General features: G+C 38.7%; 2 protein-coding genes across 2 annotated transcripts in view; one reads left to right on the forward strand and one right to left on the reverse strand.

The window, feature by feature from the left end:
* LOC130705517 (basic salivary proline-rich protein 4-like) overlaps positions 1 to 12,211 on the reverse strand; it is a 291,406-nt gene that overhangs the window by 105,441 nt on the left and 173,754 nt on the right. The window lies entirely within an intron of this gene.
* Positions 1,705 to 2,442, forward strand: LOC102998362 (ubiquitin-conjugating enzyme E2 D3-like). Its single transcript, XM_057531940.1, has one exon. It carries the CDS (start codon positions 1,924 to 1,926, stop codon positions 2,365 to 2,367), a length of 444 nt encoding a protein of 147 aa, XP_057387923.1. The 5' UTR covers positions 1,705 to 1,923; the 3' UTR covers positions 2,368 to 2,442.

The following is a 12,211-nucleotide window of genomic DNA, read 5'->3' on the forward strand; positions in this document are numbered from 1 at the left end:
AGCCCTGGGAAAAGGAATAATGCAGTCAAACTGTGTGCCTTGATAAAGCCTGCGCCTCACAGCTGTGGAAAGATGATCTATGCCTCTGGTGCAGCTGCTACACTAAACACAGACAATACAGAAAGTAGAAGTTCTCTGCAAGGTTAATACACATGGCTCCTTTTCCTGCTCATCTCAAACTGCTACACCACTGAAATGAAAATGGAAATATACCTCACACTGCCTTCCGGCTTGAGATCTGAGAGAAGGATTCCAATAGCATTCCTAGGGTGAGTAAGGAGATCTAAGAGACCTTCACCACGCTCTTGCTATGTAATACCAGAACAAGAGACAGCGCTCACGACATGCTCAATATTCAAAACCAAACAATCGGCTAAATATACGTGTGCACACACATGCACACACATACACACTGAGAAACTGGGTCTACAAAAAGACTCAGCAACACAAAGAGATAAAACATGGTGCTTAGGAATCAAAGAAGAACACTTTCAGACACATGCACAATGAGAAACATGTAATGTTTAGAGTCCATCTACTGTGTGCACTTAATTAAATTCAAGAAAGCACGATCCTTTTAAAATGAGAAACGCAAGATGAGACGATAGGACAGCGAACTGACATGAGAATGCACTAAAATGAGCAGAACCAAAAAGGGAGCTAGATGAACACGTTGCAAAAGTGACCCCAAGGAGAGACTGTATGGAAACTGAAAGCAGCAGAAATACACCAAAGTTGAAGTAGTGAAGACCAGAATTGACTCTCCCTAACATTTTATCAGGGTGAAATTCAGCTTGATTAAGTCTTCCAGAATAGAGCAAAAAAACAGATAAAAATGAAGACAAGAAGATGCTTAATAGGGAGAACGAATGATAAAAATAAAATAAAAAAGAAACATATATACTATTAATTGTAGATGATATATCTGACCTATCTGGATAGTCAAAGAGTTACTGAAAACACTAATAGCATTTAAAAGGAAATTCAATATAATTCATCCAATAAATTCAATATAATGATGGGTTAGGAAAAAAATATGCATACACACACACACATATATACATATATCAGCTAATTCCATACACACCAACATGTTTAAATCACAGTAGTATAGAGGACTAAAAACCCCATTCATATTAGCAACCAAAAATATTAAATATCTTGCAAAAAATTCAACAATATTCCAGTCTTCTCTGAAGAAAACTTCAGTATAGTAATTGAGGTAGATAAAAGAAAACAAAAGAAAGAAAACAGAAATATACTCTGAGAAGAGAAAACTCAGTATTGTAAATATATTAACTATCCATATATCATCTATAAACTGAATGTAACAACTACAATAAAGTCACAAATTTTCCTATTGTTGTATGTGCAAAATGATTACTTTGCCAGTTGACATTTTAAAATAATATTGTAAAGATACACTTGTTAACAGTGTAGTTCAAGAGTAGACAGACCAAAATGAGGAAAATGCTTGCAGTTTATACATGGCAAAATTAAGCAGTTAGTATGTAAAGAGTTTTTATGAATTATTAGTGTAAAAATGAGTGTCTCAATAGGAAAACAGATGAAGAACATTAGCAAATGTATCCACTATTGTAGGAGCTAGCATGCATGCTTTCATTTAATCCTCAAAACAAGTATGTTTGATAAAAATTGTTATCACCCTATTTTATGGATAAGAAAATCAAGGTTGAGGTCGTGCGCGTGAGCCCCGTAGGGCCGGGGAGGCACCAGCTGCCGCGCGGGGAGGAGGCCGAGGCCGCAGCTTGAGGGAGGCCCCAGCCCCTCTGCGCCTGTGTCTGGCAGAGCCGGTGTGAGACCAAGAGACAATCCTTCCCAGCCGCCGGGATAATCAAGAGTTTTGGCCGGAACTTTGAACACACACCGAGATAGTGAGGAGCCAGACGAAAAGCACAGACTATGGTGCTGAAACGGATTAATAAGGAACTTAGTGATTTGGCCCGTGACCCTCCAGCACAATGTTCTGCAGGTCCAGTTGGGGATGATATGTTTCATTGGCAAGCCACAATTATGGGACCTAATGACAGCCCATATCAAGGCGGTGTATTCTTTTTGACAATTCATTTTCCTACAGACTACCCCTTCAAACCACCTAAGGTTGCATTTACAACAAGAATTTATCATCCAAATATTAACAGTAATGGCAGCATTTGTCTCGATATTCTAAGATCACAGTGGTCTCCTGCTTTAACTATTTCTAAAGTTCTTTTATCCATTTGTTCACTGCTATGTGACCCAAACCCAGATGACCCCCTAGTGCCAGAGATTACATGGATCTATAAAACAGACAGAGATAAGTACAACAGAATATCTCGGGAATGGACTCAGAGGTATGCCATGTGATGCTACCTTAAAGTCAGAATAACCTGCATTATAGCTGGAATAAACTTTAAATTACTGTTAAAAAAAAAAAGAAAATCAAGATTGAGAGATTAAGTAACTTGCCCCAGGTGACAGCAATTGTAAATGATGGAACTGGGAGTCGAAACCCCATGACTGGCTTCCTACGTGGTACCAAGTGCCCTTTTCCCTCAGAGAAGTTACCTTTAGAAATACTGAGACAGTCCTATTTAATTAACCATTTAATGTGGAGAAGAGAACAATCTTAATCTTCATTTACAATAAAGCCTCATTCATTTAGAGAAGCCAAAGCCAAAAAGGAAAAAAAAAAAATTCTGACAATTAAGGGGGAAAATTACTGAATTTATTTCAGAAAATTTTATCTAATCATTAAGGTCCAGACTCATGATTTCTCATATAATAGAGTTTCTTCAGAGGTCTGTTTTGTTGAATAAGACTGTTTGGAAAGGAATTTATCAATCGCCTGAAGGCAAAATGTTTCTCAGGTGCTTGAAATGTTTGTCCTCTAAGAACTTGCTAATAATCCCATTATAATTTTGTTTATAGAATTTGCAGTACTCCATCCATGAAGAGTGTGCTAAAAGAAGTTTAATCTCAGTCTAGACTTGATATAGATTTCCAAATAGTCTGAATTATTTAGGAATGAGTCTATGAAATGTTACCTAACATAATAATGGACAAAGAGAGCGTGTGAGTTAAAGCTCTGAGGTCCTGTGTGCAGTGCAGTTTCTTCTACTAGAAGAGATTAGGAGCTGGTTTTAACGTGTACGCAGCAGAGTTCTCCTTTGTTCTGTATTCCTCCTCCTCTCTGTCCTTTATCCAAGCACTGTTCATTAACAATTTCAAAAGAGAGAGGATAAGTGTGAGTTCTTTAAGAACACGTTTTGTGTCTTGTTCATCTTTGTATTTCAACCTCTAAAAATTGCTTGGCCTCTAGTGGCTACTCAGTATTTTCTTGCTAAATTAAATTTAACTGCTTGAAAAATTCATGTCATGTCCTTATCTTCACCATATCCTTTACTGTAATCAGCCTGAAGAGAATTCTTCTCAAAATATATTGTTTATAAACTGACCATTCTGTAGAGGACAAGCTTAAAATGAGTGGAGGAATGATGTGTAGATAGCCATGTTACCTTCTTTCTCTTGTGTAGGAATAAGAAAATGGGAACATGACTAAACTCTTCTTTCTAAGATATAAGAATTTTTATAATAATTTAACACTGTATAACAATGGACTTCCTATTGCTATATTTTAACTTGCGTTACTCAGAAATTGGAGCTTGGTGTTCTGTCAAAATTATGACCTGCATCAAAAAACTCAAAAAGTTAGAGTCTTTTTTTGCCTCTTAAGAGATTATAGATGTTTTGATCTAATTTGCAGATGCTCATTTATTTGAACATTAAAGGAAAGTTTCCTAAAAGATCAGTGTGCCTATAGGCTTCAGAGTGAATTCAATTTAAATTTGAATGTGTTTCTCCTTGCTTTTGGGGTATATTTATGTAAACATTGCTTTGTGAAAAAAAATTGGCAATGGTGTGTTTATAATGAAAATAATTCATTATATTTATTGAAATCATATCTTCTGTAATGGCAACATCCTTAGGGAGGGGATGGAAGATAGTACTCATTAGATACTTTTCTTCATTTGTGAGCCAGACAGTATATTAGTTTTATCCCATTGCCATCTGCCATCCATTTTATATACAGTATGCCTAAAGAGCTCACTCCGTATAAGAGTCTAGAAGATAAAGGTAGACCATATTGTATTTATATTTTTAAATACTGTATGCATTAAATTATAAATATTTGTGTGCCGTTAAGGTTTGAATAAAGGAAATACAGAGTTGAAACAGACCTGCCTTTCTTGCTCAAAGCTGGGGGTTGAGGATAAAATTTGGCTAGAAGTGTGGATCATTTGTGTATACAATTGCATTTGTCATAACTATTTGAATGTGTCACTTTGATTTCATTTTCCATTTACGTTGCTCAGTACCAATTGCAAAGTAATAGCAAAGAATTTCTATGTAAATAGAGTTGATTTAAAAGAGTGAACTGTTGAAATATTCATGGTGTAAACTCAGTGATTTAATAGATCTAATGAGGAAACACATTTAATAAATTTTTTAAACATTTAAAGAATTAATTTTTTATTATGTGAAATTATGTAGTGATATTACACAATAGCTAAAGCAATATATTCTTTAAACACAGTGGCACATATCATTTTGAGATGGGAAAAACAAAATTGTTTAATTTTTGCAGTTGTATGCTTTTACTCATACATAAAAATATTTTCAGTATAGAATATTTGCTACAATATCCATTTCAGGGAAACCAAACTTAAAAAAAATAATGACAAAGGTGAAAAATGAGCCCTAATCTAAAACATTCAAAAAAATTTTTTTGCTCAAAACAATCTATGTAGACTTGCAAGAAAACTCTTATTCAGGTTGAACGTTTGAAAATGACCTCTATGTTAAATGTTAATTGATGAATTATTATGAATTTCTACAGAGGCAGGAATAAGGTTATTTTAATGGACCTACTGGGATTGAGTGGATTATAGCAGTGCCATTATAATATGACAAAGTGTGTGTGTGTGCAAGTGTGTGCACACGTATGTGCTGTGCATGTGTACAGGCAACATGGCACTCAAAATCAAAGGAAATGAGCCAGAAACTTCTCACATTCTGTTGGCATCTGTGGAGTGTCACCATATGAGAACCATATGACTGTTGGCAGATTGGCATGTCAGCTCAGGCATGTAAAACTTGACCGCACTGAGCTCAAGGTGTATCAGTTTATCACAGGAATATGATACAATTTTAACTGCACTGTTTTTGTGCAAAAGGACATGTCATCTTTTCCCAGTGTCTCTAATCCCAGCCCCACCCTTTGAAATCAACCCCAAGCAGAAATAAGACATATATGGTTTTCCAATAGAATTTAAAATGAAAATAAACTGCTGAAAACAGCAGCAATGTGTATTATGTATAAAACTGGCTTTTTCCCTCCTGTATCTGCAAATGCTGATCACCATGTTCTGTTCTGAGTCAGAGATTAGTTTTCAAAAGGAAAGCGTTTTACCACGATGACTAAGGTAGGACTAGAAAGTGGGACCATAAACCTTCTTCTAAACTGGGTAAAGGAGGCCTATCTTGGTGTGATCTCCACTTTCCACAAGTGGAAACTCTTGGTGAATTGAGTGTCCAGTATCTTTGGACAGCAAGAAGATGGTCTTAATGTTTGATATTTGCAGGGTAAGAGAATAGTGGATATAAAGGAAACAGTTTCTATCATCTACACTGTTCAAAAGGTAATTGCATTCTGTTGGTACAGTCTTAACTGGCCTATCTTTCAACGAGTGGTATTTTGTTTTTTTTTTTTTTTTTTTTTTTAATTTATTTATTTACTTATTTATTTATGGCTGTGTTGGGTCTTCGTTTCTGTGCGAGGGCTTTCTCTAGTTGCGGCGAGCGGGGGCCACTCTTCATCGCGGTGCGCGGGCCTCTCACTATCGCGGCCTCTCTTGTTGCGGAGCACAGGCTCCAGACGCGCAGGCTCAGTAACTGTGGCTCACGGGCCCAGTTGCTCCGCGGCACGCGGGATCTTCCCAGACCAGGGCTCAAACCCGTGTCCCCTGCATTGGCAGGCAGATTCTCAACCACTGCGCCACCAGGGAAGCCCAACGAGTGGTATTTTGAAATAGAATGTTTTATTTCATCTTCATAGCCAGGAAAGAGAGAACAGAGAGGCCATTAATCTATTTTTCCTGGGGTCTACTAAAATCATATTTCTGGTTATTGGTATGAATTAAAAATGGAGATGACAAAACGTAGACCTCGTCCTTGACAGACTGTCGAGTGGGCAGAGCTCCACACCTCATCTCCTCGGGTAGCCTCGTTTCAGGACAGGGGTGGCAGATAGCTTCATGCACTGGCTCCCCTATCAGGTATAACCACTCCGTCTCTCTGCTTTGCATCCTTGGAAGCTTTCTCTAAAGCCCAATCACCTGAAATGCAGAAGTGAAGTAAACACCTTGGGGGCAACCCTCAAACAGCGGGGCAAGGGAGTAGGTGGGTCGATGCTCCAGTCTTCCCGTCCTTATGTAGGACAATCTTTTTTTTTTTTTAAGATTTTTTTTTATGTGGACCATTTTTAAAAGTCTTTATCGAATTTGTTACAATATTGCTTCTGTTTTATGTTTTGGTTTTTTGGCCATGAGGCATGTGGGATCTTAGCTCCCCGACCAGGGATCGAATCTGTACCCCCTGCATTGCAAGGTGAAGTCTTAACCACTGGACCACCAGGGAAGTCTGTGTAGGACAATCTTGAGGCACGTTTCTGTGTTCCTCTAAGGGCTCCCATAGGTGTTGAGCTCCAGTTGTCTTGAGCAGTAACTGGTTCATTAACACACCTTTCACTGGCTTTTTGCCATCCCGTTCCATTGTCCCCACTACCTCACTTCCTGGGGTCAAATTCAAATGAACTACTTGTACTCAAGTCTTTATCCCAGCCTCTGTTTGGGGGAGAACCCAAACTAAGACAGGAAGTGCGTCTTGTGTGTCCTATCTCCTTTTATATCTTCTTCGGGAGGATCTATCTCTAGATGACTTGTATCCCTTGATCAACGTGAATTTGGGCTCCATATTCTGCTGTCTTTAGTCATCCTACAGCTCTGAACTTTGCCTAGTTCTTTCATACCTTATAGAAACTTCTCTATCTTTTTTGTTGTTGTTGAATTGCCTTAGGGATCCTGAATTCTCCAGGATAAAAGGTTTAAGTACGTGTTCAAATGGCATTGATAGGCTACTTGATTTATGGTACTTGTTATATCACGTTGAAATTTTACCAAAGCCTTAACCCAAAGCAGTGAGTCCACTGGTAGGAATTTGGGTTCCCTCCAAGTTTTGTCAAAGAGGCTAACAGCAATGCTGCTGACATAGGGAACTTGCCCTGCCAGTACCCTTCTGCAAGGGACAAACCCCCAAGTGTGTGAGTCAAATGGGAGACTGGAGAGCATAATGAAATGCATGATTCAAATAGCATTGTGTATGTTGCGTTTATTCAAGGAAATCTTGTTAGAATTATTGACTAGAGCAAGGAAAACACAAAGTTACGAACTGGGCCAAGACCTGATTCTACTCACTACATAAAAAGGTTTCTGTGCTTTACAAAACATTACCCCCTTTATGGCGTCCTTTACAATATAAATATACAATATACTATTTCCTATAGTTATTTACCCTACAACTGAATGCTCCCTTGAGGTGAGCGGATCATCTTGCCCATTTCTTATTTCTATTACCTAATCCCTTGCTTAGACATTGGGCAAATATTTGTGGAAACGAATGTGTGAAATACCTAAACACTTCTGTTATTTATGTGGCACTAACTACTTAGCAAATTCTGTTTAGGGTTGGATGAGGGCTCTCACAGTGCAATTTAAAATAGTGTTAGATGGTACTGTCAGCTGACGATCACTCAGGAATAACCCATTATTTTCTGAGCTGGAATAGAGCAAGGGCGTGGTAAGCCTCAATAATAGTCAAGATCACTGGCTTAGAAGCCAGGCAGGCATCGGTTTCAATCCTGGTTCTGCCAATTCAGAGCTGGGTGACCTTGAACAATACACCTAACATCTCCAAACCTCATCTTAAAAATGGGGTAATAATAATACTTATTTCATAGGGTTATTATTTTTTTTTTTTGTAGAAGTAAAATAAGATAAAGCATATAAAAACCTTAACACGTATCCATCCTTAGTCTGTGCTCACTAACTTGTTAATAACCCCATTACTGTTTTTATCACTGTTACTCAATTTCCCTGGTACCACACGATTGGTGCTTGATAGATCCGGGACAAGAGTCCGACTTAATGATTTTCAAACCATTTTTCTTTTCACTGTAAACAGTGGGTCAAAACAAACATCTCTGAAAATACAGTCTTAGGTCTTAGTTGATGAGAACAGAGGATTTGATACATTGGTATTTTTCCGAGACATAACTATGATCTAATGTGTCCTCTGATTGATCCCATCCATTAAGAGATCCACAGACTACTAGGTGAGGCAGACGACAACCTTCAGGATTCTATTCGGGGGTTCAAGTAACTAATTTATACCCCTTACCTCATAATAACAGGTCTCTAGATGTCTCTTCCCTTACGAAAGTACTAGTTTAACCCATGTGCTTGGGAAGACAAAAGAGATACACTTGGCCACAGGCGTTGTAGTCCAAGGTGATGAGCTGATCTAGCAACTGTTCTACAGAGGCCCTTTGTACCACTGCCTCACGATGGATTGTACAAGGCCCAGGACCTGCTAACATCAGAGCTAAGCTTCATATTGCTATTTTCCCCAGTTAAGGAGAGGGTGACCACTCTTCACTAGGAGCTAGACTTCAGTCTTTTCAGTCTCTTTGAATTCAGGTTTACTGTTGGCATAAAATCTGTAGCTGGAGCAGATTTTGTGCTGTCTGTTCTGCCAATGAAATTAATCTAGAAATCCAGGATCAAATATTTAAAAAGTGTCTCTATGACAGTGGGTCTGGTTGCACATTAGATTCAGATGGAGACCTATTAAAACTCCTGATGCCCAGGCCCTACTCAGATCCATTAAAGAATCTCTGGGCAGGGGCCCAGGCACTTGTCTTGTGAACTCTCCCCCATGTGTGCACTCAGGCTCCAGAAGAGGGACTTTACCCCACCTTTCCTCTTACTGCCACACCAAGGGACAGGAAGCCATAGGCGTGTGGCCAGGGGAGTTCCACCTCAAAGCTGACTCTGTGTCACTCAAAGGGCTGGGCTTTGAGATTCCAATTTGCTTTGGCAGGTGAGTTTCAGGAATCAGAGAAGAATCCAGGCCAAGTGGACTTTTAATTAATTAATTCATTCATTTTTAGAAAAGCAAACCTATTTGCCCTCTCAGTGCTTAGACCTACAAACCACTTAGAATCATGAAACCTTCCATGTGTAACGGGAATTTTGACTTGGCTTGCAGAATTATACATACCAGAAGCACACCAGAGAAAGCCTGATACTTTAGCTAATTTTTAAAAAAGATGCCATCAAGAATAAGCATATAAATCCAAGATATCTTTGGAACATTGTCTGGCCTCCCCTGTGCTCCTCTCTGGCAAGAAGATGCCCTTTCACTCAGCCACAGGAGAATCCACAAGAACAGCTGTGGGTTCAGCTCATCCTCTTCTAAGCTATGCATAATAATTAATTAATTTTTTTTTTTGGCCTCACCACATGGCTTGTGGGATTTTAGTTCCCTGACCAGGAATCGAACCCGTGCCCCCCTAATAATAATAATAATTGAGCTGCCCCCTTTTGTGCATACTTACCCACTCCTTTCTCTGAATAGCTTCAAGGCATTTCTTTATGCCTCCTTGTGGGCAAACCACCCCAGATTGATGAGTCTCTGCCACTGTCATGAAGCCCAGCGAAACAGATATGCCCCTGCTCTCTCCATTGACAATGGTTGGTCTACCTCTGTTAAGAGACAGGCTCTTGCAGCCTTCTGTATTGAAAGAATGGGTTTTGTGAGTAAATCCAATCAGAAAGATCAAGATACCTCCTTTTGGAAGAAAGATGAAGTCATATTGCAATAAAAATCTGCCTCTAAAAAAGCTATTTCTAAAAAATCTGTTCAATATGTATCAAAGAATCAAATTACACCCATCTGGAGAGATGCATGTGAAAGAAAAAAACTGCATTAAACAGCAAACCACATCTATAGTGCTTCTTGCAGCAAACAAAGAAATGCTGGGTCTATCAACAGGCAGAGCCTCTTTGGATTAAAAAGTACTTCCAAGAAGAGGACAAATCAAGCTCTTAGCCTTTCTGGTTCTTTTCATAAGGTGAGGACGGTGGGGATGGGGGACAGCTGCACGTTGTAAGTAATTCATGCAGCAAAAAAGTCATTTTCAGCGGCCTGTGGATGGCTTTGAGTGAGAGCAGATTTCCATGCAGAAATGATCGGTGGGCCAGGGATTACACCCCTTTTTGCTCTCACAAGGACTGATTGCATGGCCCACAGCTGGAGCTAATCCAGATATCTGTTTAATTAAATAGGAGCTGTCATTCTGTAGCATTACATCAAAGCCCAGGAAGGTGACACGGAGGTTAGATGGCAAATGTAAATTTTTAGCCCTTCGTTTCTTATATAGTGAAGAGATTCAAAATTCTGGTTTTCAGCAGGGTTTTCTTTATGTGTGTGTGTGTGTGTGTGTGTGAGAGAGAGAGACAGAGAGAGACAGAGACAGAGAAAGAATAGAAATATAATTGAGACATCTGTGACTATTTCAATTTCCCATCAGGATCATCCTTCTTCAAATCATATATTTTTCTAGGGCACGACGTTTGGGAGGATAATTCTAAAAAGAATTCACTGAGGCAATACTTTCCTTCGAGAAAAATCCACTGAGTGCCTTCTATAGAAATAGCATTACAGGGAATATAATGGACCCAGCCAAGAATGAGATTTGCTAAATAGAATACTGTAAGGGCACTGTTTACATTTTTGAGCAATTTTGGGTAACAATGTTTATTATACTTGCTATTTGTAGTTCTGATGTTTATCAAAACCATACCTGAATGAATGTATTTACATTTACATTCAAACAAACAGAAGATAATCTCATTAAGAGAGCAATCAATATTTTAAAATAAGGACTACACATAATTTTCTAAATTAGCTTTAACATGACATATACACATTAAATATATCAAACAGAAAATTTTACAAATATGATTCTGATATTAACTATCTTCCCACTAAGTGATTATGAAAACCCTTCCCCAGGTGTGGCTAAGAGAAATCTTTCTGTTAGAGATATTTTTCTAAGAGACTCTCCTTTTGCTGTCCATGTTCACCGAACTCCATGCCGTATGTATTCTGTACCATTTGTGACGGAATAATCACTTCCATATGACAAGGTCTTTATTATTAGCTTGAGAAAATGCAGATTCTGTCTGCATTTGCTCAAATTTCTGACTTAAATTCAAAGTCTTCATGAACTGTAGTAACAGCAGATTTGTGCAACCATTGCAATTTAGAAGGTTTCCTTTCCTTTCATGCACTCTGCAAAATGGCCTCTCTATTGGATTGACCCATCTAAGGGTCCCTTTGTTTGCACAACACTGTCGCTGTTTGCTTTTTTCTCTAATCTGAAAGCTGTAATCACCACTACACTTTAACAATGAGTAGAAATTTTTCTTCTTCCTGGTTTGATTGGGGAAGGGAAAACACAAAAACTGGGTTAAATTCAGAACAAAACCACAGGTAGCAGATAATTATCTGCTACCTACCTATCTCCCAGAATAGTTGAGAGTGTGCATTCTAAATCCCCTAAGCCTGGGTTCATTTCCAGGCCATTTACTAGCTGTGTGACCTTGGGCAAGTCACTGAACCCTTTTGATATAATAGGTGATAACAGCTGCTATCACATGGTAGGAAAGAGCAAAGCAGCAGGTCTGTAACTCAGTTCCTCTCTCCTTCAGAGATGCCGCAGGCAACCTGTACTTGACCACATAAAGCATACAATTTTTTTTTAATAATTGAAAGACACAGGAGGGGCTGTTAGCATTTGTTCTCTTCCAAGTTCTTATCTAAGAAGGATTTTAGGACAACATACTGGGTCTGTGTAGATTTCTTATGATAAATTGATCTGTAAATTGTAGGTTTATGAGTCACAGCTCCCCTGGGGAATAGAAGTTGATAACAAACATGGACTATGTGATTGACATGGAGCTATGTGATGAAGGAGATATAAAAACGGGGACACCTTGAACATATGCAGCTTCTGTGGGCTCACGTG

Source organism: Balaenoptera acutorostrata, chromosome 17 (genome assembly GCF_949987535.1).
Source record: "Balaenoptera acutorostrata chromosome 17, mBalAcu1.1, whole genome shotgun sequence".
In the NCBI taxonomy this organism is placed as follows: Eukaryota; Metazoa; Chordata; class Mammalia; order Artiodactyla; family Balaenopteridae; genus Balaenoptera; species Balaenoptera acutorostrata.

Coding starts and splice junctions, on each gene's coding strand:
- LOC102998362 (XM_057531940.1), top strand. CDS start 1,924: ATGGTGCTGAAACGGATTAATAAGGAACTTAGTGATTTGGCCCGTGAC.